The sequence below is a fragment of the Eschrichtius robustus genome, chromosome 3 (genome assembly GCF_028021215.1).
Source record: "Eschrichtius robustus isolate mEscRob2 chromosome 3, mEscRob2.pri, whole genome shotgun sequence".
In the NCBI taxonomy this organism is placed as follows: Eukaryota; Metazoa; Chordata; class Mammalia; order Artiodactyla; family Eschrichtiidae; genus Eschrichtius; species Eschrichtius robustus.
The window spans coordinates 83,100,417-83,126,972 of NC_090826.1; the positions used below are offsets into that span (position 1 = coordinate 83,100,417).

At 42.9% G+C, this 26,556-nt stretch overlaps 1 protein-coding gene across 7 annotated transcripts in view; it reads right to left on the minus strand.

The window, feature by feature from the left end:
• The window catches only part of ABCA4 (ATP binding cassette subfamily A member 4), a 126,562-nt gene that overhangs the window by 45,596 nt on the left and 54,410 nt on the right, over positions 1–26,556 (minus strand). For all 7 annotated transcript variants that reach the window (XM_068540355.1, XM_068540356.1, XM_068540350.1 and 4 more), the window contains 11 exons: positions 25,187–25,409; positions 21,677–21,898; positions 19,605–19,809; positions 10,453–10,518; positions 7,829–7,918; positions 5,867–6,041; positions 4,062–4,193; positions 2,978–3,117; positions 2,351–2,488; positions 1,212–1,405; positions 47–131 (listed from right to left, as the gene is read on the minus strand). In XM_068540355.1, the coding sequence (XP_068396456.1) occupies positions 47–131; positions 1,212–1,405; positions 2,351–2,488; positions 2,978–3,117; positions 4,062–4,193; positions 5,867–6,041; positions 7,829–7,918; positions 10,453–10,518; positions 19,605–19,809; positions 21,677–21,898; positions 25,187–25,409 (1,670 nt within the window). The remainder of the gene's footprint in view (positions 1–46; positions 132–1,211; positions 1,406–2,350; positions 2,489–2,977; positions 3,118–4,061; positions 4,194–5,866; positions 6,042–7,828; positions 7,919–10,452; positions 10,519–19,604; positions 19,810–21,676; positions 21,899–25,186; positions 25,410–26,556) is intronic.

The following is a 26,556-nucleotide window of genomic DNA, read 5'->3' on the forward strand; positions in this document are numbered from 1 at the left end:
ATGATCACCAGACAAGAACTGAGGTACAGTCTGCCTGAGTCCTTACCGTCCAAGACTTGTTCTGGAGTTATCTCATCAACACAGGACGGACATCTGATGGAGAAACCCTTAGACGCACAGCTGCAGTTCCCCTAAAACAGATGGATGTCAGTCATTTCTATAGCATCTCCCTGATGCTGACTGAAGTCACCACCATGCTTTGTTTCTCACGCCAAGTGTAGTCAACACATTTTTCTTCACTGTTTTAATCTATTACTTCATCTGAACATTTTGAAGCTGTGGCTGTTTGATTTTGTTCTGCAGAGTGTGTGAATCAGGCACAGAGAGAACCTTGAAGGATCCCTTTGGCTTGTCATTACTTATGTGAAAGCTATAGGTTGGCCTGTACAAGACATTCTGCTTCTCCCTCCCCAGGGATGCACGCTGGGCTGTGGAAGTCTATCCAGGACTGGAAAACCCAGACGCAGCCAGACACTTAAACTACAGGGGCCAGAGGCATAAATAATGCTACCATAAAATAAGCATGACAAGACAACTTGAATGCGAGCAATGCCTTTCTCGATGAGCCCAAAGCACATTTATAATACTTTTTATCTCACTTATCTTCACCACATCCCCAAGAAGCAATTATCAGTTTCATTTTCTATGTGGAAAATACCCCACAACAAGGAGGAATTAAGGAATTTGCCTAGGATGACACAGTTTGTTCACCTTGCAGCCCAGACTTGAACCTGGGGCTCCTAACATGCTGAGTTGGTCTCTGCTGGTTGGTATTTCTTCACTTCACCATTTTCAGGTTATAGTTATCAGGGAATCTTTTTCTTAGCTTTCATTTACCAATGAAATTTGGGTTTAACTAGGGAACATAAATGTTGGAATGAAAAAAGGAACTTAAACTACTGTCCTTTAATTAGTGTAACCTTGCAGAATAAGTCACTCCCTTCTATGCTGCACCAAACCACATGTGTAGTTTAGGATTCTGGCCTATAACAATCAGAGGTCGTTTAAAACTAGTTGTTTTATTTGGGGTAAAGCATCTCTGTAAGAGAGTTCAGAATGCCCTTTTATCAAAATTTACAAATGGTTCCAGAAACAAAGAGGTCAATTCTGCTGGCTGGAGTCTGATTTGGGTAGAAGTGTCCAGAATGACAGCACCACCCTGTGTGTTCCTTCTCACCCAGGACAGGCTCCTTCCCTGGACAGACACAGACCTCACAGCCTCCTCCTTGGCTCTGGATGGTCTTCATCTTGCGCACCAAGGTTAAGTAGAAGCCTGTGCCAAAGCAGTTCTTTAGGAAGAGCGGGGTGCCGGAGCAGTAGAGCCGTCCCTGGGCTATGATGGCGATGCGGTCCCCGAGGATGTCGGCCTCGTCCATGTGGTGAGTGGACATGATGATGGTTCTGCCTGCAAGGGCAGGGGTCAGGGGAATCACCAGGCAGGCCTGGGCCAGGTGTGGATGGGAGAGGATGTATGGCAAGCTTCCCATTACATGGGTTGCAAAAACTGGGAGTTAATAAATAAAAACAAGTTTTCTGCAATAAAGTCTAGAATATTAGAATAAAAATGAAAAAACAGCTAACGTTTTTAGCATCCTGCATATTGTAAAGCACTGTTTCACAGATCATTTCTTCATTAGACATAGGACCTGATGCAAATAAATCACCATACATGGGACATGTTTATTATTGTCAGTCAGCATCTTTTGAGTTCTATATGTATATTCTCTGGGTTATTAAGCACTGCATTTATAATCTTTGCAAAGAACACACACACACACACACACACACACACACACACACACTTTGATACTAGCTGGAGATGTCATTGAAAGAAAATGGTAATGAGGATTCCAGGAAGGCAAATCGACCGCAGGATTGAACCACACAACCGCTTTTACGGGCACTAGCTCTGCTTGCTGTCTCTTCTGGATCTGTACCTCTGGTTGTACGTGCCACGACAGAGGAGGAAATGTCACACTTTGAGACATCTCCATCTGCAGCAGTCCTCTGTAGCACTGAATACAGGCTCACTGTCCTCACACCTGGTTTCCAAGGGGGAATTTCACTAGAGCTGCTCCCATTGTTCCAGACAGAAGGGCTGCAGGTCGAGAGAACTTTCTAGAGCTTTTTGGGAAGTAGGCTGCTTCATCGGCAACTCCCTGCTTGTACTTGTGTAAAATATCTCAGGAGGCTTCATCTAGAACTTAGACTCCCCCAAGCCAGTGATAAAGCCCCATCTGGGTATAGTTGTGGCCCTTACTATACTGAGTTGCAAAATGCTAGGTGTGAGAGAGTGGAGAGCACCCATAAAGCCTCAGTGAGAGCACAGGCGATGCACAGTGGCCATTACCTGAGCGATATTTCAGGAGCAGGTCCCAGATTGAGCGCCTCGAGTAGGGATCCACCCCAGAGGTGGGCTCATCCAGAACCACCACCTTGGCATCTCCCACGAAGGCAATGGCAACGGACAGCTTCCTCTGCATGCCACCTAGAGGTACAAGGCGGCAGGGTCACGGGAGCTGTGGACAACTGGAAGAGAAGGGCCCGGGGCTGACCTCATAAGGAAGGTACCTTAGATCCAGCAGCAGCTTGATGCTGCCTCCTTAGATATTCATACAGTGTTCAAAACTCTAGCGGTACAGGCCTCATAATGCAGGAAAGAAAATCCCTGCCTCCTAGGATCAGACCATTTGAAGACTGTTCTCACCTTTGAGTTCAAACACATAAACATCAGAGCAAATACAGCCCAGGCTGCTGCAAGATAGTGTTCCATGTGGGAAATAATCCAGAGGTGGGTTGGTCTCAGATGGTCAGAATAACTTTATAGAATGTTCCAACCCTTAGGAGCTCTCCTGTTATAAGCCTAAGAATATACACACGTACACACACATGCACACATGCATATGCACAAGGCCCTGAGCACTGGGAAACCACGGATATGCCATCTGAAGCCCTGTCTTTTCCCAACACCAAGCACCTGAGAGATCCTGAGCTGCTTCGTTCCTCTTGTGGTAGAGGCCTGTGTCCTCCAGCATGGCTTCCATCTCCAGCTGGGCCTCCTCCCAGGACCTCCCTTTCAGCTGCGCGTAGAACAGGATGTGTTCAGCCACTGTGAGGCTATGGGGACGGGGCAATGAGAAAGGCAGTGTGCTCAGCAATTCCACTTCTAGCAATTTACCTCATAGAAATAATTAAAGATGAGCACAAAGATTTAGCAATCACGATGTTCATCATGGTGTTGTTTCTAACAGAAAAATGAGACAAGATACCAACCCCGCCAAAATATCTACGACAGCTTAAATAGCACGTTATACAATGGAATAGTATGTACACCTTAAAAGTTACTGCATAGAAGGATATGTAATAGCACGAAAAGGTGTTCATGATATCTTAGGTTTAAAAAAACCGCAGGTTACAAAATGGTATGCAGAGTTTTATTCTCCTTTATAATTTTAAAGTATATATGTATATCTATACATGCATAAGAGAAAGGTTTGAAAAATTATATATCAAGGTGTTAACAGTGGTTTTCTATGGCTGGTGAAATTACAGGTGACTTTTATTTTTTGTTTTAATCTATATTTCCTTCCTTCCTGTCTTCCCTCCTTCTTTGCTTCAATGACTGTATATAACTTTTTAAATAAGAAATAAAAGTTTGGGAAAAAAGCAACTGAAAAGCTTCCTCAAAAGTCAGTTTTTAATGCCTGGCTGAAGAGGAAAAAAGGAGCGATGGCCTCCTCTCTGGTCCCTAAAAGGGACCAGACTTCTGGGCAAGTACTGAGCAAGGGGCCCCAGGACCAGCCACCCTGACAGAGAGAAGGCAGCACCACCCTTCTGAGCAGGAAGACCTCAGCTCTGAGTGCCAGAGGCACAGTCACATGTTCGGAGGGACTTTCTCATTGCAAGCAGGACAAAGGACCCCGAATGTGGGGGAAGCCAAAGAAGAGTACCGCCTTCTGCCCCCAGAGCTGGCATCCCTCAGCTGCGCTCTAGAGAACATGTTGTTGGAGGGCAAGGTGAGGTTATGGCATGGGGAGGGTCTCAGTTCCTGTTCTACTTACTGGTGGAACAGGATGTTGTGCTGTGGACACATGCCAAGGCTCTGCCGGATAGCATCCAGGCTGGTTTCAATGTCCTTTCCCCTAATGAGCACAGTCCCGGATGTCGGTGGCAACAGACCAGTCAGGATGGACCTGCCGAACGCAGGAGTCAGTGGTTGAAAGGCTGGCCTTTAGTAAGGCCTTGGGACAGCAGCCTCCACCCCAGGGTTGGTGATTCTGCCCCTCAATTAAACCCCAACCATCATCAGCTGCAGGAACCAACAGTTTCCTGTATGGGGCTTGGCACCAGTGTGTACGTCCAGGCCCCTAGGAGGATGAGCACTTATTTCCTAGTTCTTTCAGGCAAGCACTGATGGGTGTACACTGATTCCCAGCTGTAGAATGCTCACTTGCAGCCGGAGATCCCTCCCCAACTCAGCCATCACAGCTCCTGGCGCTGTAGGGGGCTCAGTTAAAGGTATTCAGCCCATGGGTCCAAGTTTTGCCTGATGTCACCATTACGAAAGGCAAGGTCTTATTGAGAAGCCCAAACGTTCAACATGTATTTGTTGTTTAAGTGATTGAACCCAGGCCTGGGAATTATCACCACAATAATTTTGGATCCAAAATAATAAAAAGCCCAATAGCAATGTTGATTTATTTTGTGAAATGGGAAATGACGACTCTCACCTCATGGGGGTTTTTGGGGAGGATTAACTATAGTTAATACCTGTAAAGTACTTAGAACAGTGCCAGAATAAAGGAAGACTCAAAAATAGTATATTACTTTTATTAAACGTTGTGTTCCAGCCACCAGGGGACATTGCATTTCACATTCGTGAAGTAATGTGTTTGCCTTTGGGGTCCTGAACAGGGCTTGGGGCTCTCTGACCATATTAGTTAACAAGGAGAGAAATCAGCTAACCCTCCCAGCTCTGTCCCTGAGCCAGATACAATCTCAGGCTCTCTGAACTGGCCTGTTGATCGACCACTAGAGGGAAACAGAACCAAGTATAATGGCACCAGCCCCACATTCCATTCACACGGAACCGCCCTCAGAGAACATTCCAACGCAGGGTGTACACAGCTGTTCCTTCCTGGGGCTCTCTAAGAAGCCAAAGGACTTGACGACTGCGTTCATACGGGTTCCCTGCCCTGCTGCTCCTCTGGAAACCTTAGCCGGCCCTGTTCTCCTTCGCAGCAGATGACGCTCAGGGCCCTTAGAAAAGTGAGGGGAGCTTCCTGACCTGAGGCGTCCATGCAGAGCCTTCATCTTCCCTGAACTTAGTTTTCAGTTGCCAGGCAGTTACCCCACAGCCCCTTTTAACTTTCTCCAGAACTACCACCAACCCTCATAGGTAGGAAAAGGGACGCTCTCTGAAAGTAAGTAGCGCTCTACAGACAGAAGGCATGTGATGGTGGTGGCCATGACTTTATCACCACCATCATGACGGTAATGCTGGGGAGGCTGGGGGTAGGGAGGCCGGCTCGCAGCATCAAAGACAAGAGACAATTGTGGAAGGACCTGGCTCTCGCCCCCAGGGAACCACTACAACTTGGTGACCTTGGGTAAGTCACTTCAGCTCTCTGGATGTCCACTTCCCTGGCACAAAGGGGGCAATAAACTTACTACTCCACCTCTGTCTCCAATTTCATGTGAGGATCAAATAAAACAATATATGCGAATAAGCTTTGAAAACTGCATTGTGCTTTACATCTTCCTGGGACACAAATATTGGCACATTTTTGTCACTAAAATTCAGTGGGAAAGAATAGACTGAAGCTAAAAGAGGAAGAAGAGAGCCAGAAAATGAGTGGAGACTCACAAGGTCGTGGTTTTCCCTGCTCCATTGTGACCGAGGAACGCGGTGATCTGGTTTTCATAGAAGGTAATGTTAAGACGGTCCACGGCTGGCCTGCCACTGGGCTCAAAAATCTTTACCAGATTCTTCACACACACCCCCGGAACCAAGCCTGGGAGCTCACGTTCAAAGAAGCAGTCTTGTTGGAAAAAATGAACATGATGTAACAATGCCTCAGTGTACACATTTCCCAAGGTTCTTTCTTCAGACTATTGTTTTCTGCCCCCATGGCTTTAGCTATGACCTTTGTAAGGATGACTACAGAATAATAATGGTAATAATAGTGTCCAACATTTATTGAAAGGTTACTCTGTGCCAGGCATTATTTCAAGTGCTTTATATGGATTTCCTCATTTCACCCTTACTACAGCCCTAGGGGAATAGATATTACTGTGCCCATTTCTATTACTGAGGAAACCTAAGACACAGAGACATCAGGAGTCCAATCAAGGTCACATGGCTTATAAGTGGCAGAGCTGGGATTCAAACCCAGACCGCACTCACTGTCTGTCTGGAGAGTTAGCCCTAAGCTCAGCCTTCAATCCCAGGTCCTCATTTCTGATAGTCTGCTGGGCTAGAAATCCTCATGGATTTCCTGTAACAGCTCAGGCGCCTCATTTTCTTCCCCAAACAACATTTTCCTTCAGTCTGTGCTATGTTCATTCTTGGAGCTGCCATTCTCCTGGTCACCTTGGCTCACATCTTTGAGCCAACTCTGACTGAAACTGACTTCTTGCTCCTCAGAACTCCAGAGTTTCTCCAATTAGGGTGGAACAGTCCACTCTTCTTCACTATCGTCCCTCAAACTCTGTCCCTCCACTTTTCGATTTCCACACCACCCTACTGTGTGAGGTCCACTTGGTGTTCACTTCTGCCTGTCCTCCAGTCTCTCCCTGCTTTAGTTCACTCTATACAGCGTCACTTAATTTGTCATCATAATATTGTAGTTCTGAGCACTTACTCCCCTGCAAAAAAAAAAAAAAAAAAAAAAATCCCGTTGCTTCTTCTCTCTGTGCCTCCTGGTCTCGCCTAAAACTGAGGTGGGACCAGCCCCCAACCCCCTGATTTTGGTCTTGGAATTACATTCTGGGAGGAGGGTCTTCCCACAAGTTCTGCTGACTGGAAACCACAGGAGCCACAGGTCTCTGACCTCAGCTTTGTGAAATGGCACCTGGGATGGACCAGAGGCATGGAGGCTGGACCCTCTTATGCAACATCAGGTGAAGTCCAGAGGCCATGCTGCCTCTCTAAACCCAGGGTGAGGATAGCAACAGCACTTAGTATCCACAGAGAAATTCTAGAGAAATTCATATGCTTAAGGAATAGAGAACATGGTGCGGGGGGAAGTACAGAACTGGTTCAAGAGGGAAGGTAAGGGAGGCAAAGGCCAGGGGAACACTTGCAAACTTAGTCCATGGGTTGAGGAATTATTAGGTAACTTCCACGGTCAGGAAAGGCTTTTGATGGCTTGAATGAATGGACTTCTAGATTTGTAAACCACGAATGAAATGTAGTCAGCTCCTTTAGACTCTTTCCCCCTGTGCACAGGAGCATTTATTTTTGTCTTTCCTTATAGCTCATATCCGCTTTAAGACCCAGTGACCCAAGTTATTGTTCTTGCTAAATCCTCGGAAGTCAGCACATTTGTGCAATTCACTTGGGGTTTGCCTAACAAGGGCACGAACACACCACATACTTTGGATTTGCTTTCTCCAGGAAATATGCGTTAATGTCTGGCTGGACCATTCATTCCGCACATGTGCAGCTGGACCCTTGAGAAGGTATTAGGTTTAACCCTTGTCAACAGAGACAGTCAGTTTCCTGGGTTCCATTTCACCTCAGTCATGAGGTATTTTACTCCGGCCCTGTGCAGTGTTCTGAGCCTTTTCCTTGTCTCTGTTCTGCATTCTTTACTGAGGTTTTTACCATTTATTCCTTCTGGGTGTTCCGGGTCCTCCATTTCCTCTGTTATGGGTTCTGTCTTTTCCAAGGCCCTTTCTTCTCTGGTTGAACACCCTGCACCAACCAGAAGCCACTGTTACTCTCCTGGTGAGACAGGAGAATCAGGAAAGGCAGGAAAGGAGGGGAAAAGAAGGCGGAGCAGAGTTTCCTACCATAGCTGGAAAACACAGTTCCCTCAGAAGGCCAAGTTGGCATTCCCAGGACAAGCCCTGAGCAAGGCTTTGCCAACCTCCGACCTGCGGGGCTGTGAAGTTCCGGCAGTGGCTGGAAGGGCCTCCCAGCTGGCTGATTTGGCAACCTTTGCTGAGCCCAGAGGGAGTTTTGTAACAGGAGTTTCACACATCCTCTCAAAATGCCAGGAGGAGCCCACAATGTCAGACATTGTGATTAAAAAAAAAAAAAAAAATTAACAAAAAATTAACTTTGAAATGGGTTAATTTTCTTTAGCTCGTTAACAGTATTTTTCACTCCCATCCAAAACATGTCAAAGTCATGGTGAACCTTGAGTAAAAGTCCATTCAAGCTGATATGATGGGCAGCCAGACTGAGACATCGTTTACCTGAGAAATCTACTTTTATGGGCATTCAAGTATTTGGAGATTAATACCAGAGTTGAGTCTGATTGACGTACAGGCTTGCACAAATTGTGAATTGTGGTGTAAACACACACTCGTTCTCACACTCACACATACACCTACCTCGCCCCACCCCCCACTCCCCCCCCCTGCCACAGAGGCACTTTTTGTAAACTTGGCATTTGGTTTAAAAGGATATCAGGACATCCTGAAAGCGGAAGAGAAGCAGAAAAGCAAGCCAGCCAGAGAAGAAAGCAGGGGCAGGAGGAAACCATTGTCGCCAAGCATCTAAAGGCTCTGGCCTCAAGTGCACATACATGAGCAGGGTGAATTTTTCAATGCTGCAGCCAACCAGGGCCTCTCTGTCCACACTGCTGCCTGTAGATTTGCAGGCTGTGTGGTGGAGTGGCGAGTAATGGGCCTGGTGGTCAGGGACCCGCCCCCTCCAGTACTTCTGTTTTCTGAAGGACTTTTAAATCTATTGACCACAGTTCCTTTGATCTCTTTATTAGCTATCATACTGCACTAATGTATAATAATAAAATAGCAGGGGGAGATATTCTTCTAGTCACTGGAGTGAGTTCCTTGCCAGGAAATGTATGTCCCAGTTCCAGATTTTGTCCCAGGTGAACAATGGGAACTGGGTAAGACACTGGATATCTCTTGGGCTCCATGTCTTCATCTGTGAAAGGAGGGGTTTTGGTGGAAAAACTCACCTCTTTTCTAATTTTAGAGAAATTTAGGAATCTATTTCAGTCTAGCCTGTGAGACAGGTGAAAAATATTTGGCTTCTGTTGGCAAAAATATGACTCATTTTTGAAAGAGCACATTTGTCTTAAGATTTCTCTTTTCTTTTTTTTTTTCAGAGGCAGCGTATCTGCTGAGATTATAGAGGGGAAAAAATGCCCACAAGTCCTGATATTCATTGAAATTAGAAACATTCCAGGAAAAGACTTCTGTGTTGAAAATTCCCATTTATGATGGGTTATAACTTTATTATAGTGGAAATTTAAAAGTTTATAGATAGACAAGAAAGACAGACAAGCTAACATAATGGAAAAAACAAACAAACAAACTGAGCTGTTGAAGTGCTGTTTGTTTGAACCATTAAAAAAAGGCAACCCCCCCCACCCCAAAACTTTTAAAGGTCCTAGGCTAATCACCTAGAGAAAACAAATATCTATCTTAGTGCTTAAAGGATAAATCCTGGCCCAGGCCCAACAGTACAAAGTAAGGAGCAGGTAGGTGAGGAACAAACAGATTGGAAAGCATTTCCTTTGCTTCCAGAAACTCCTAGCTCCAGGGGAGTCCCCAGCTCTCAGCTCTGGAATTTCTCTGCCTCCTCATACCTCACAAGAGTCTGTGGTTTCCCCCCAATTCTAGAACTCTCCCTTGGCCTCCTATCCTATTCAGGAGGAAAGGTAAATTTTATCTAGGATGCATTCTGGGCAAATGTCCTTTTAACCCTCTTTCCCAACCAGAGGAAAGACCAATACTAAGAGAATTTGGGAGTATTTGCCTTGAAGATCACAGCTCTGTCCCGGCCTCCAGATGGGCCCTTACTTTGGGAAAATAAATTCATTTATATTTGAAAAAGTAGAGAGGAATAAAAAAGCAGATGAGGGGAGGCAGCAGAAGACGAATGTAAAGATTCCTCTATGATTCTCTGGATCTGCTTGCTTTAAACTGGGAAGTTGCAAAACTTATTTGCACCCTGAAGTGGTTTGGCCTTCTTTTAAGAGTGTGCCTTAATCTACTGGGCACGACCAGGACTCAAGGGTTTATCAATGCTCAGCCATCAACCTGGCCCAGTGACTCACAAAATATGGGCTCCCAGAGGCTGTGATGCTACACCAAGGAGCAGAGGCCCCAGCAGACAGCTAACTAATCAGGAATCTCACACTTCATGTAAGAGCCACCTCTACAATGCACACACATCCCATGCAGAGCCAAAGGAGCTAATTTCAAACATTCATTTTTCTTTTTTTAATTAAAAAATTTAAAATAACTTACCTTCACCACCTAGCCAATAAGACTCTTGTAGAAGGAAGTACCAAGGAAGTGGGGTTCCATAGTCCCCTAAAAATAGATAGGCAAATAAAGAGAAAAGCCTAAGTAGTTCCACCTTACCACAGTTGTATAAGATCTAGAATTTATCTTCCTGAACCTCAGATTGTAACTGTAGATATTTATAGTTCATACGCATTACGTGGCTATCCACATGCTTCCTCCAAGACTACTTCTTCTAATATGTTTTAATTCAAAAGGTCATGTTTTGGGGGTGAAACTGGCAACACTAAGACTGATGATCTTGGCCGACATTAGTTTTCTAACAAAAAAGAATCTAAGCATACCCCTTTTCTTTATTTTTTTCACATATTCTTATTCTATTTTATTGTTATTTTTTAAAATATAAATTTATTTATTTATTTATTTTTGGCTGCATTGGGTCTTTGTTGCCGTGTGTGGGCTTTCTCTAGTTGCCGCGAGCAGGGGCTACTCTTTGTTGCAGTGCGCGGGCTTCTCATTGCGGTGGCTTCTCTTGCTGCAGAGCATGGGCTCTAGAGCGCAGGCTCAGTAGTTGTGGCGCATGGGCTTAGTTGCTCCGCGGCATGTGGGATATTCCCGGACCAGGGATCAAACCCGTGTCCCTTGCTTTGGCAGGCGGATTCTTAACCACTGCGCCACCAGGGAAGTCCCAAGCATACCCCTTTTCAACAGTTACCAGATAATAATAATAATGATGATAATCACTAACATTTGTTGAATGCTCTTTCTGTGTCAGACATAACTGTAAGTGCTTTCTATGTGCTAAATAATTTAATCTTCAGAACAACACAAGGGGATAGGTAGTATTACTATTCTTGTCAATAAGGAAATTAAGGCACACTGAGTTTGAAGCATCTGCCCAAGGTCACAGCTAATTTAACAGAGGTGCAAGAATTCCAACATAGGTAGTCTGGTTCTAATACCACTGATCTTAACCACCCCATCCTACTGGATCTGCCTGGGTTTCAAGGAAAAAACTCCCAAATTTCTAGTCCAGTTCTCTTAGCAGGCTCTGCTCCCTATAAATGTTGATTTTGTGAGAACACTATCTTTGCTTATTTAATAGTTATTCTGTGTTTTCATGGCCAGTGCTAGACTGTAAGCTCCTCGAGGGCAGGCTTGTGTCAGTCTTTCCCACTCCTTTTTTCTCAGAACCTGTGCTGCTGAGCCTAACACATTGGTGCTGCTTAGTACATAGTGGTTGAACATATTAAAGCTTTAGGTTGGCTAAAATAAAGCTCTTGAAAATGCACAAATTTTATTTTCAATCTAATATGCACTTATTATATCTCTCTCTAATGGCCCAGTGAGATAGAAAAAAATGGAGGCTGAGAAAGGTCAAGTGTATTTTTCAAATTCATCATTATGGGTTGAATTGTGTCCCTCAGCCCCCCTCCTCCCTGAAAAAAGATATGTTGAGGTGTGTGTCAGAATACAAAATAATACTTGGTCTTTGTCCTCATTTCCTGGCACAGAGCTCCTAAAACCATTGGAGTTTCCTGAGTAATAGAGTGCCTTTTGTTATTCATAATAGTTCATTATTAGTGTGAAGAAATGCAAGAGATTTTTGTGCATGGAATTTGTATTCTGCAATTTTACTGAATTTTTAAATTAGTTCTAACAGTTTTTTTGATGGAGTTTTTAGGGTTTTCTATATATAAAATAATGTCATCTACAAATGTTACAGTTGTACTTCTTTCCCAGTTTGGATGCCTTTTATTTCTTTTTTTGTCTGATTGCTGTGGCTAGGACTTCCAATACTATGCTGAATAGAACTGGCGAGTGGGCATCCTTGTCTTGTTCTTGATCTTAGAGGAAAAGCTTTCAGCTTTTCACTGTTGAGTATGATGTTAGCTGTGGGGCTGTCATACATGGCCTTTATTATGTTGAGATATGTTCTCTATGTACCCATTTTGCTGACAGATTTTATCATAAATGGATGCTTAATTTTGTCAAGTGCTTTTTCTGCATCTATTGAGACGATCATATGATTTTTATGTTTCATTTTGTTAATGTGGTCTATCACATTGATTGATATGTGGACATTGAACCATTCTTGTATCCCTGGATTAAATGCCACTTGATCATGCGTTATGATCCTTTTTAAATTTTTATTTATTTATTTATTTACTTACTTATGGCTGTGTTGGGTCTTCGTTTCTGTGCGAGGGCTTTCTCCAGTTGCGGAGAGCGGGGGCCACTCTTCATCGCGGTGCGCGGGCCTCTCACTATTGCGGCCTCTCTTGTTGCGGAGCACAGGCTCCAGACGCGCAGGCTCAGTAATTGTAGCTCACGGGCCTAGTTGCTCCGCGGCATGTGGGATCTTCCCAGACCAGGGCTCGAACCCGTGTGCCCTGCATTGGCAGGCAGATTCTCAACCACTGCGCCACCAGGGAAGCCCCATGATCCTTTTAATGATCCTTTTAATTTATTGAATCTGATTTTCTAATGTTTGTTGAGGATTTATCACCTTTGTTCATCAGGGATACTGGCCTGTAGTTTTCTTTTTTTGTGGTGTTTGGTTTTGCTGTCAGGGTAATGTTGGCCTCGCAAATTGTGTCTGGAAGAGTCTTCTTTCTTTTTTTTTCTTGGTGAGTTTAACTAAAGTTTTGTCAATTTTATCCTTTCAAAGAACCAGCTCTTAGTTTCATTGATCTTTCCTATTGCCTTTTTAGTCATTTCATTTATTTCTGCTCTAATCTTTGTTGTTTCCTTCCTTCTACTTTGGGCTTCTATTTTTCTTCTTTTTCTAGCTTCTTGAGGTGTAAAGTTAGGTTGTCTATTTGAGACTTTTCTTGTTTCTTGAAGTAGGCATTTATTGCTATGAACTTCCCTCTTAGAACTGCTTTTGCTGCATTCCACAAATTTTGGTATGTAACATTTCCACTTTTTATTTGTCACAAGGTATTTTTTTTATTAATCTGATTTCTTCTTTGACCCATTGGTTATGTTAGCATGTTGTTTAATCTCCATATGTTTGTTAATTTTCCAGTTTTCTCTGTATAATTAATTTCTAGTTTCATACCACTAGATCAGAAAAGTTGCTTAATATGATTTAAACCCTCTTAAACGTAAGACTTGTTTTGTGGCCTAACATATGACCTATGTCAGAAAATGTTCCATGTGCTCTTCAGAAAAATGTTTATTCTGTTGCTTTTGGATGGAATGTTCTGTAAGTATCTGTTAAGTCCATCTGGTCTAACATGTTGTTTAAGGCTAATGTTTCCTTATTGATTTTCCATCTGGATGGTCTATCCATTGATGTAAGTGGGATATTAAAATCCACTACTATTATATTTCTGTCTATTTCTCCTTTAGGTCTGTTAATATTTGCTTTACATATTTAGTGCTTCTATGTTGGGTGCATAAATATTTACAAATGTTATATCCTCTTGTTGGATTGACCCTTTTATCATGATGCAATGCCTTCCTTCATCTCCTATTACAGTCTTTGTTTTGAAGTCTATTTGTCTGATATAAGAATAGCTACTTTGGGTTTCCATTTCCAAGGAATATTTTTTCCCATCCCTTCATTTTCAGTCTTTGTTTGTCTTTATACCTAAATTGTGTCTGCTGTAGGCAGCATATAAATGGGTCTTGTTGTTGTTTTTCTTTATCCATTCAGTTACTCTATATCTTTTGATTGAAGAGTTTAGTCATTTACATTTAAAGTAATTATCAGTAGGTATGTGCTTATTGCCATTTTGTTAATTGTTTTCGCTGTTTTTGTAGTTCCTCTCTGTTCCTTTCTTCTTCTTTTATTCTCTTTGTGGTTTGAGAAATTTCTTTAGTGGTATGCTTAGTTAGATTCATTTCTCTTTCTCTTTTATGTACTCATAGATTTTTGTAGTTACCATGAGGCTTACATATAAAAACTTATACCTGTAACAGTTTAAGTTGATAACAACTTAAGTTGATCCCATTCTAAAGCTCAACATTTTTACCCTCCCCTCCACATTTTATGTTTTTGATGTCACATTTTACATCTTTTCCTCTGTGTATCCTTTAACAAATTATTGTAATCAGTTATTTTTACTACTTTTGTCTTTTAACCTTCCTACTAGTTTTATAAGTAGTTAATCTACTACCTTTACTATATATTTACTTTTCCAGTGGTATTTATTCTTTCACATGTTACTAATTAGCACCCTTCCTTTTCAGCTTAAAGGAATCCCTTTAACATTTCTTATAAGGCCAGTTTAGTGATGGTGAACTCCTTTAGCTTTTGTTTGTGGAAAACGCTTTCTCTCTCCTTCAAGTCTGAATAGTAACTTTGCCAGAGAGGACTTTTGGCTGGAAGTTTTTTGCTTTGTTTTGTTTTCTTATAGCACTTTGAATATATTGTGCTACTCCTTTCTAGCCTGCAAAGTTCGTGCTGAAAAATTTGCTGATGGTCTTACAGGGGCTCCCTTGTCCATGACAAGTTGTTTTTCTCTTGCTCCTTTTAATATTCTCTCCTTGTCTTTAGCCTTTGACATTTTAATTATAAAGTGTCTTGACGTGGGTCTCTTTGGGTTCATCTTTTTTGGAACTCTCTGGGCTTCCTGTATCTGAATGACTATTTCCTTCCCCAAGTTAGGGAAGTTTTAAGCCATTATTTCTTCAAATAAGATTTCTGTCCCTTTCTCTCTTCTCCTTCTGGGAGGCCTATAATGTAAGTGTTAGTCTGTTTGATATTATCCTGTAAGTCCTTTAAGCTATCTTCACATTTTTAAAATTCTTTTTTCTTTTTGCTACTCTGATTGAGTTCCATTGCCTTGTCTTTCAGTTGACTTATCCTTTCTTCTGCTTCATCTGGTCTATTGTTGAGCCCCTCTAGAGTATTTTTCAGTTAGTTATTGCATTCTTCAGCTCTGTGACTTATATTTGGTAACTTCTATATTTTCCATCTCTGTGTTGAAGTTCTTGCCTTGTCCATCTATTCCTCCCCAGTTTGGGTGAGCAGCTTTATGACCATTACTTTGAACTTCTATCACGTAAATTATTTATCTCCATTTCATTAAGTTTTTTTTTCTTAAGTTTTATCTTGTTCTTTCATTTGTAACATATCCCTCTGTTTCTTCATTTTGCTTGACTCTCTGTGTTGGCTTCTATACAGTAAATGAAACAATCACTTCTCCCAGTCTTGAAGGAGTGGTTTGATGTAGGAGATGAAACTTTTTGTTCAGCCCTACCCCAGCTCTAGTTGTCCCTCACACCTCTGTGTTTGTCCAAGCAACCTATTATATTTTTAATAGCTCCTGGTAGTTGAGGATGTACCAAGACCTGTCAGTGTCTCAAAGGGGAGGATAGCAGCACCTAGATGCCAGGTGACTGGAAGCCAGACCCTTGGGCAGCAGCTTTTACAAATACTCAAATGTATACAGTCCTAAGGGGCCACAAACATAAGTCTCACTGGTCACCAGAGCCAGATGATCTGGAGGTGTCCCCTGGGTGGCAATCACAGAACTCCAGGCTCCAGACAAGTGCATTAACTCCTTTCTGGGAGATACTGGTGAGCTGGAGTAGAGCAGTGTGAGAGTGCCAAGATGGCATCCACAGCCTGCGTTCCTTGAGAGCAGCTCTGTAGGCCACTAAATATGTGCCAAACCTGAAGCCTTCCCCTCAGTCCAAAGCTCCAGGACAAGCAAAGCAGCCCCTCACAGAAAGATTGGTGTGTATTCCGCAGTCCACTGTCTGTGCAATGCCCTGTGGGTGGTAGCCTGCCAAGAACCATCCTTCTGATTGCCATACTCCATGGAACCCAAGAACCCAAGCTACTCCAGCCTCAGAGTCAGGCAATCAAGGGATGTCCTCTGGATGTCAGCTGCAAAAATCAGGTACCACATGCATGTAAAGATCCCTTCCAGGAGACACTGACGCTCTGGAGCATGGCAAAGGGAGAACACAAAGATACTGCCCACACTCCGAGGATTGGAAAGGGTTACAGTTAACCCCGAGACGCATGTTCAATTAGAAGCCTATCCCTTAGGCCACAATCATGAGGATTAGCTAATAGGCCTTCTTCACAGAAAGACTTAGCTCCTGAGTCTGTTGCCTCTTACTGTGCCCTGGTGGTGATAGCTGTTTAAGAACTCTTTCTTCATTGATTACAGTCCTGTAGGATCCACTAGCATAAGTCCCACTGGCCACCAGAGTCAGGGGATATTAAGGTGTCCCCTGGCAGCAGTCACAAAAACCAGGTCACCAGATAGGGGTATGAGCTCCTTTCTGGGTGACACCAATTATTACAGTCCCAAGTGACCAGGAACACAAGCTCCCCTAGCCTTCAGAGCCAGGAGATGAAGAGGTATCTCCTTAGAGGCAGCCGCAAAAATCAGGGCATGAGATACGTGTAAAGGCTTCTGTCCAGGAGACACTGGTGCTCTGGAGCAAGCAAAGGGAGAGCACAGAGATGGCGCCCTCCAGTCTCTGTCCACAGAGAATGTTCCAGCAGGCTACCAGATGTGTGTGTTAAACTAGATGCCTGCCCCTCAGGCTAACACTTCAGTGTAAGTAGGTGAGTCTCCTTCATTTTAAGCCTGGACTCAATCAGCTGCCTCTAAGCTGGGCCCTGGACAGGTGAGTCTGAGCACATATGCCCTTTAAGTGGCATTTCTTAGATTGCTACCATCTTGTGGGTCTCAGGATGTGAGCCCTGTTGGTTTTCAAAATTAGATGTTTTGGGGGCTCATATCTCAAGTGCATGTCTTAAAAGTTGGGATGCCTGATGTGGGGTTTGAACAGTTTGTTCCTCATGGAGAAGCTCTGGGTTCTGAGATCCCTCCTGGTTGTGGGTCACTGTGCCAAGAGTGGGGCTTATGGTGAGATTGTGTCCTAGACTCTCCTACCCACTTTGATGTGTTTTTATTCTCCTTTGCCTGATGTGTAGCCATCACTCAGCTAGACTTTAGGTTTTTTTTAAAGAGGAAATTGTTCCATATGTAGCTGTAGACTCACATGTCTATGAGGGGAGGTGAGTTCAGGATCTCCCTACACTGCCATCTTCTGAAGAATTTGAACAGAGGGTTGACACCATCTGACCTAGATTCTGAAAGGATCTCTCTGAACATAGTGTGGAAAACAGACTGGTAGGAGATGATGACAGAAGAAGGAGGCTTGGACTGGGAAGGTTGTGTAGAGGTGGTGACAAGGGATCAGATTCTGAATCTGTTTCTAAAGTCGAGCCAACAGCATTCACTGATGGATTTTTGGTTCCTGGACTTAAGTTTCAAATGCGGGTTCTGAGAGTCCAAGTTGAAAGACCTTAGAAAGAATAAGATTTTTTTGAAAATTGAAGTATAGTTGATATAGAACGTTGCGTTAGTTTCTGGTGAACAGCAAAGTGATTCAGCTATATATGTGTGTGTACATACATATACACACACACACACATATATATATATATACTTTTTTAGATTCTTTTCCATTATAGGTTATTATAAGATACTGAATATACTTCCCTGTGCTACACAGTCTTTGCTGTTTATCTATTTTACACATAGTACTGTGTATATGTTAACCCCAAACTCCTAATCTATCTCTCCCCACCCCACCCTGTTATCACCTCTGGTAATCATAAGTTTGTTTTCTATGTCTGTAAGTCTATTTTTGTTTTGTAAATAAGTTCATTTGTACCATTTTTTTTAGATTCCACATATAAGCAATATCATATGATATTTGTCTTTGTCTGACTAATTTCACTCAGCATGACAATCTCTAGGCCCATCCATGTCAACGCAAATGGCATTCTTTTCTTCTTTTTTATGGCTGAGTATTATTCCACTGTATATATGTACCACATCTTCTTTATCCATTCATTTGTTGATGGACATGTAGGTTGCTTCCATGCCTTGGCTACTGTAAATAGCGCTGCTTTGAATATTGGGGTGCATGTATCTTTTCAAAGTATAGTTTTCTCCAGATATATGCCCAGGAATGGGATTGCCAGATTATATGGCAACTTTATTTTTAGTTTTTTAAGGAACCTCCATACTGTTTTCCATAGTGGCTATATAAATTTACATTCCCACCAACAGTGTAGGAGGGTTCCCTTTTCTCCACACCCTCTCCAGCATTTTTATTTATAGACTTTTTAATGATGGCCATTCTCACTGGTACCTCATTGTAGTTTTGATTTTCATTTCTCTAATAATTAGCAATGTTGAGCATATTTTCATGTGCCTATTAGCCATCTGTATGTCTTCTTTGGATAAATGTCTATTTAGGTCTTCTGCCCATTTTTTGATTGGGTTGTTTGTTTTTTGTTATTGAGTTGTACGAGCTGTTTGTATGGTTTGGAAATTAATCCCTTGCCAGTTGCATTGTTTGGAAACATCTTCTCCCAGTCTGTAGGTTGTCTTTTTGTTTTGTTTATGGTTTCCTTTGCTGTGCAAAAGCTAATAAGTTTGATTAGGTCCCATTTGTTTGTTTTTGCTTTTATTTCTTTTGCCTTGGGAGACTAACCTAAGAAAACATTGCTATGGTTTATGTCAGAGAATGTTTTGCCTATATCCTTTTCTAGGAGTTTTATGGTATCATGTCTTATATTTAAGTCTTTAAGCCATTTTGAGCTTATTTTTGTGTATAGTGTGAGAGTGTGTTCTAACTCCACTGATTTACACGTGGCTCTCCAGCTTTCCCAAAACTACTTGATGAAGAGACTGTCTTTTCTCCATTGTATATTCTTGCCTCCTTTGTCAAAGATTAATTGGCTGTAAGTATGTGGGTTTATTTCTGGGCTCTCTATTCTGTTCCATTGATCCATATGTCTGTTTTTGCACCAGTACCATGCTTTTTTGATTACTGTAGCTTTGTGGTATTGTCTGAAGTCTGGGAGGGTTATGCTTCCAGCTTTGTTCTTTTTCCTCAGGATTGCTTTGGCAATTCTGAGTCTTTTATGGTTCCATATAAATTTTAGGATTATTTGTTCTAGTTCTGTGAAAAATATCATGGGTAATTTGATAGGGATCACATTAAATCTGTACATTGCTTTGGGAAGTATGGTCATTTTAGCAATATTAATTCTTCCAATCCAAAAGTATGGGATACTGGAATAAGACTTAAACTAGATGAAAAGGGGAGGCTGGGGATCTGAAGAACCTAATTACCTTTACCCTGTGGAGGGGGACACTTACCTGGAAACACCTGGTCAAGATACCAGGCAAGCAAGCCATACAGAGCAGCATCAATAAGCATCATCTTCATGGACATCAGAAAACTGAATTCATCCCCTTCCATGGGACTATTCCCAATATTGTTCCACTGTAGCCCCAGGCCTTGCTCTTCAAAGCGAGCCAGGTACTCAGTACCAAACCCAAATGCCACAGGAGACAGCAGGCTCTGCAGTGGGGCAAAAAGGGCATGAAAGATGAGCAGAGGGTCTTTTACCCAACCCAACAGAAATCTACAAGGTAGGGAGTAGGGCCAAAAGAGGATCCATGTTGTATCCAGGTGTAAGACCACCCCAGGGAGCGGGTAAGGCAGTCTTCCCACAGGAATATAATTCTGGGAATACCTTTCAGGCCTCAGGGACCCCCACCCAATACTCACTGGGCCACCTCTCACCTGTCCAATGGAACACAGTAGTATACAGGAGAAGACAAAACCACATAGCATAACACAGCAAAGGACCAAAGGTCTTCATGTTTATCTTCCTAACTTTCCCCCCTTCTTCCTACCTCTTTCTTAAGATCTTACAGTTTTTGGTAGAACAAAGCAGCTTACTTGAGCTGCTTTGTGAGAATCCCATTAGAAGGGTCCATAAAGTCATCAGTGTTCTAGGGCAAGCTAGAGGGCTAGGCAGGGGATGGTCTCATGACCTCCTGAGCTCTGTCAGCCAAAAAGCCCTCAGGTTACATTGACTATCACTTTTTCCCATCTCCAGACTGGGGACAATCATTTTCTTAGGTTCTCCTTGGAGAGCCCTGGTAACTGAATAGGTGGCATACAGAAGGAAGTCTGAAGAGGAAGTTCCCCATCCACATCCCCATAGGTGGTCCATGGCATGGCAGAAAGCACATAAGCACATGCAGAGGGATGAGCTATTCCCACTTGCTCTGCTGGGTGACCTACCTCTAGTTTGAAGGACCCACGGTGGTGTTCAGAGTGTCTCTCTGCAGAAGGAAGGGATTCTCTAGCTATATGTTCACAAAAACCATTAAAAAAAATCTCAGCCCAGCCCTGGTCCACAGAGCTTCCAGAACTATAGCTTCCTGGTAGACCCACACACAAGAAACTAGTTGTGGCTTCAAAGTACCAACTGTCTATGCAGTGTACCAAGATAGTCCAGCTCTGCCTACAGGCTGAGTCATAAGGATTTCTTGCCCTTTGTGATCATGTTGGAAAATTGGGTGCCATAAATGACAGCAATTAATTCTTATTTAACATGAGAAATAAAAGGCAGATGCCCTGGCAACACTAGAGCCAAATAAGTTTGAGTCGTGAGAACAAGTTTGACTTAGATTTTCCCCAACGAGAAGCCAGTGGTAGTCCTTTCTCAACTGCATTGTACAAAGAAGTACGGATAGGGAGATTCTGGAGGACAAGGAAATTTTCACCCTACAGGGCTTAGAAGCTATTTAGCCTGTTTATGAGAGGGTGTAAATAGATCATTTGAAAACAATTAGAGAAAAAGACAGGGTTGTTTGGGCATTGTGAAGAGGTCTCTAAGGCAATCCAGAGTCAATTTCCAGAGACCTCTCTTGGCAAGAGGGCCTGACTGGCTCATTTCTGCACCCCTCTCTGAGTGCACTGGTAGAACATGACAAGGACACTGTAGAGCTGTTCCGATTCAAATTCTTTTGGAGAGAAACAAAAACTTTTAATTTACGGAAACATCTTTCTAGACAGAATAGTTAGGGGGCAAGCTCCCTCCCTTATGAATCTTCTCAAATGTTAGGAAAAAGAACCTGAGTGAAATGGGCCCAGTTGTTCTCCCCTTATGGATACACAAAGGGACCCATGAGCTGAACTGGTTTTCAATTACTTCCCAGGGCAGACTAATCAAGCAGATTTGGTGAGGAGGAACTCTTAGGTTGCTCAGGGTGAAGAATGCTCCCACTTTTGTACCTGTGCCTTCAAACCTTGTGTTCCTTTGTGCCAAAAGGCAAAGTGGATCCCCTCAAAGGGTGAGCTGGTCCTCTCAGACTGCTACATACCCCTCAGATGGAATGCATCACATTCTAGGTATAAGCCCAGGGTTCCTTACCACAGCTAGCTTCAGGTCGGCCGTCATTCGGTCCTGCCAAGCAAAGCAGAGAATGTGTGGCAGGTAGAGGGTGAAGTAGATGATACCACTACAGGCTGCTGCCAGGCTGGCCTTGGAGAAGAAGGTGCTGAGCAGGAAGCACTGCATGATTGTAGCAGTGGAGAAAGCCAACAGGAATAGGAAGAGGATAAATGGATTGCTATAATGCAGGATCCTTCCATGCTGAAACGAAAGAGACCACTTGAGTCAGTAATTTCCACGCACATCCAGGGGCACCACCCTTCTCAGGAGTGACCTCTGTGCTGTGATTCTGGGGCTTTCAGAAGCCCTCTGCCCCAAAGGGATCTCTCCCGTCAGCCTGTTGTTGGTGTCCAAATTTCCACATTTAAGACTCAATGTGTTGAGTTCCTTTAATTCTAATTATGTCATTTTTCCCCAGGAGGGTAACATATTAAGCTACCTATCAGTACTGAGTAATTATTATGTGTTCACTAAGGAAATCCTTGGGAAGGGGATAGTGTGGAGAAATAAGCCTAGAGCAGGGGAGGAAAATCTGCAGAGGGAGTCTTGGAGCATCAGTAGCTCTTGGGATATACTGAGTAGATGAGGAACAAAAGAGGGAGGTGGGAGACCATCCAACAAGCTTTAACATTTTGCCTGGGGCCTGGCCTGCTAACTTAATCATTTATATTGGGTTGGCCAAAAATTTTGTTCGGGTTTTTCTGAAACATCTTACAGAAAAACCCTAACGAAATTTTTGTCCAACCCAATACTTATATTCTGAGATTTGCCTCTCACATAGATAAAAATATCAGTAGTTAATCCACATCACTTGGAAGTGGATTAATCCTCCAGACCCATAATATCATACAAATACATTTCGTAGAACCTGTGGGCAATATTCAGTATCTTTCATGTTAACTAGTGGGTCAATCACTTTGGCTATATAGAAAATAGGACCAAACTAGGTATTTTTAATAAGTGAGCTGCTGTCCAGTTACATTAAAGGATAAATTGAGACATTCAAATTTATTAGGCCTTCTTGGTTCTCTTTTGCCATAGGCCTCCTACAGGATTTTTACCTATGAGGTATCCTCCTATGAGGATTTTTACCCTTTGCACATAACTCCAAATTCATATAGATCATCCTGTTCTTTTCTTGGGAACATAAAGGTACAAACTGGTTCACCTCTTGAATTGGTTCTGATTAACTGGTAGTGGGGCACTGGGTTTCTCTCAGTAGAAAAGAGAGACCAAGTAGCAATATATATAATGGGCATGTAAGATTTGAGTAGAAAAAATGTGCCACTTATCTCCTGCTGCTACCGTTTCTTCTTCATTCATGCTGTCATGCCTGCCAGACACTGACAGAACAGATTGGAAAATGGAATAAAACAAATGGCAAAGGAGGTGGAAGAGAGCCATGCTTAACTAGAACAAACTTTGAGGAAATCTAAATAAAAGTCAAGGTTAAGACTCAGAGTTCCTGATTTTGTGTGAAAGCACTTCCGACATTACCCTGGGAAGCTCACTCCTCATCCTTAATCACATGCAACTCAATAAAAGCAAGACCATGACTGAACATGTGGCTTCTGGCTGGAAGAACTTTAAGATGGTTGCTGTTATTCTCAGAAGAATGAAATTAATTTCTTATCTCAGCTCAAAGCAAAGTCCTACAAACTTCTAGGCTATATAATTTCTCATTGACTTCAGGCAGAGATGAAAGTCATTTGGCTGACCCAACAATTTCACTGGCCTTGTCTTCTTCTAATGACCACTTTTCTTTTTTGTTCTTAACAGCTTGAATAACAATGGAACCTTTCCATTGTCCCAGCTTCCAGTTTCTTTCCTGCATAGTTGAGGTGGGAAGGAACGACAGGGGAAAGATGAGAGCGTCATTCAAAGGAAAATCCTATTTTGTTGTGGAAAGCTCTGTTTCCGCCATCACTGGAAACTGGAACAATGTCCTGGTTCCCACAAGGAGAAACCCCTTTGTGCAAGAAACTCTTAGTAAACATTCTTTACCTCACGTCCTAAAAGCTTTGAAGTCCTAATGTCCATTCTTAGGAAGGCAAATCTCAATGCCACTTATTAGCAACAAATCTCAGGGCCATTGCAAGATGTCGTGCATGTTTATGAGTTTTGCACAAGTCAGTTACTCATGCATTTTGACTCCTTTAATTCTGAGGACACAAAATGTCTTAGTAGTGGGGAAAGGAGTAGACTGAAGGATGGGAAGGAACAAGGGACCCCTAGAGGAAGACAAGTTTCTCAGCTTCTCCCCTCATCTCTGGAACTCTGGGACCCTTTGTGTATTTAAAGCTACATTTGGGTCTGGTCAGATTGAGCAGACTGACCTCTACATCAGCATTGGTTTTGATTGGGCTCTAGCACAGGGTCTGGCTAAGGCCACAGCTCACTGAATCTCAGTGCAACACTTAAACTAAAAGCATTCAGACTTAGTACATTTTACTGCAAAGAGAAGGGGCAGGATTTGGTTTAACTGGATATGTGTTGGTTGGACAGGATATGGGATGGAACATTCTTGGATCAGGTAGGCACCAGGTATCATCCAGCATAACAAGGGACACAGTCAGAATCTGTGCATCAGCACATATAGTGCTTAGTGCAAGGAACTCTTAATATCATCATGGTAAAGAGGCAGAACAAGCTTAATGACACTATATCAGAAGATTGCAAAGCCTGAAGTCTAAGGCTTATACTAAATCCCATCAAATAAATATAAAAAGTTACCTAAATTTATGTCCTATCATTCAACAAGTACAAAAGATCATCTACTGTGGAGGAGTTAAACATGAAGCACAGCAGTGTGTTATGAAATAATGTTTTATTTACAAGTCTAACTTGCAAGGGAGCTGCAAGTTTGCAGAGGATGGACCTATGCATGCTATCTGCGCCTATAAAATTCCTGTCACTGAGAAAGGATGGACTCCAAATTCCACCCTTTAAAACAGAGAGGTCTTAGAGATTTTGTAGGCAGCAGAATGTTCTTTGGTCAAGACATGAATGGTGTGACATGATGGTAATTAATAAACATTCCAGATCTCCTCTCCTAATACACTGAAAAGGCCCTCCACATTCCCACCCCAGCTGGTGGTTGGGACAGTAATCCCAAGAAAAGAAATGAAATGGATTCATTTCTTCTGTATTTGAAAAGAGAGAACGCTTTGCACACACAATCTCCCTGTGCTGGGCTCTGCTAACAGCAGCTTTTCCAGATAGTCCACGTAATGGGGTTGGATAATCTACGTAGATTGTGGTTCCCCAGGCAGGAAGTGGGAGCAGGGAAGATGCTATGACGCAGTGGCTCTTCGGGGAAGACTTTGTCTCTCTAAGTGTCTTCCATCTTGGCTGAAATGGCCAGGCAGCTACATGTCATGCTATCTTTGGTGGCCAGGTGACTAATCTAGGCACAAGTTCATTAACAGGAAGAAAAGTGGGAGGAATAAAATTATTCAAGGTTTTCTGAACCTTCTCCATCTGGCTTACCATGATGAATATTGTCAGGAAACAGATGCTTATCGACATGATAGAGAAGCTGTCCAGGAACCAGGTACACCAAATCACTGTGTTGGAGACACCCTGATTTTTCAAGGTCTCCTTCAGTCTCAACTCCTTCTCCAAGACGATGCTCTTTACTGTTATGGAGACAGAGTAGATCCAGGCCAGCACCATGAAGATAGGGAAACAGCGGTTCAGGATGATCATAAAACTAAAGCAAGAGGAGAGAAGCAGAATAGTAGACTGCCTTGTACCTGGTGGAGGTGGAGTAAATGTTTGTTGAATGAATATGTTGAGAACAAAGCCCAGGTGGAGGGAAAGGCAGAAAAATCTCCACCAGGCACTCAATGGACTTGACTCTTCTAATACATTGCACTTTGTCCCAAAGGATTACTTTTTCTTTAGAGCAAAAGACTGTAGCCTTTTGGTTAGCCCAGATGAAAAGTCTGTGAGTAAAATGTGTAAATAAAATTGTACTACGTATGTTACACAGTATAGATGTTCTTTATAAGATCTCAGGCAGCTTTTTGGTTAGTCCAGATGAGTGCTCTGTAAATGAAATGTGTAAATAAAATCATACTATGTATGTTACATAGTACAGAGCTTCTTGTAAGATCTCCCAGGAAAGGACTGCAGACTTGATGATGCGGGATGTGACTGGAATAGGTAGGTACATGCTAACTGACACTGAAGCCCAAGAAGGTGGACAAAGGGAACTGGTGGTGGTGAGGTCAATAACTGGGCTCCCCAAGGGGTCAGCCAGTGAAGCACTGTCTACCCAGGAGGATCAAACCCCAGTTACACAGGAAGAGGCACAAAATAACTGACCCAGCAACAAATCAATCAGTGATTCAATAGTCACTGACTCCACCAGCCATGTACTGGTGGAGTACATCCATGGATATTCATTCCAGTAAGCAGGGCAGAGTTGATATTCTGGAATTACTCTACTGTGAACTTTACATATGTTTTCCCTGTGCTTGATGTGCTAGTAAAAGCCCTTGAGATTATTATTTCTTGAAAACTGTTGGGTGTCACCAAGAAGGGCCCAATTCCAGCATGGGAGGGTTTCACTCAAGATGGCCCTAGGGAGAGAACCATAAATTCATAATGCCTGCCCTTCTGGGACCTGCCACCAGAGGGCTCTCCCACATTGAATGGCCAGAATCCCTACCGCCTCCTCACTGTTTACCCCACTTCCTTGCCGGTTACTCCTATCCTGATCTTAGAAGTAGAGCTGGGCTTTTGCCCCGGCTCCATTTCCCATCTCTGCCTATTGTCCAAACTTAAACTGACTGACTGCAGAACAGCCCCTGTTATCTCTTTTAGTCTTCTGTAGAGCTGAAGGAGAACGGATT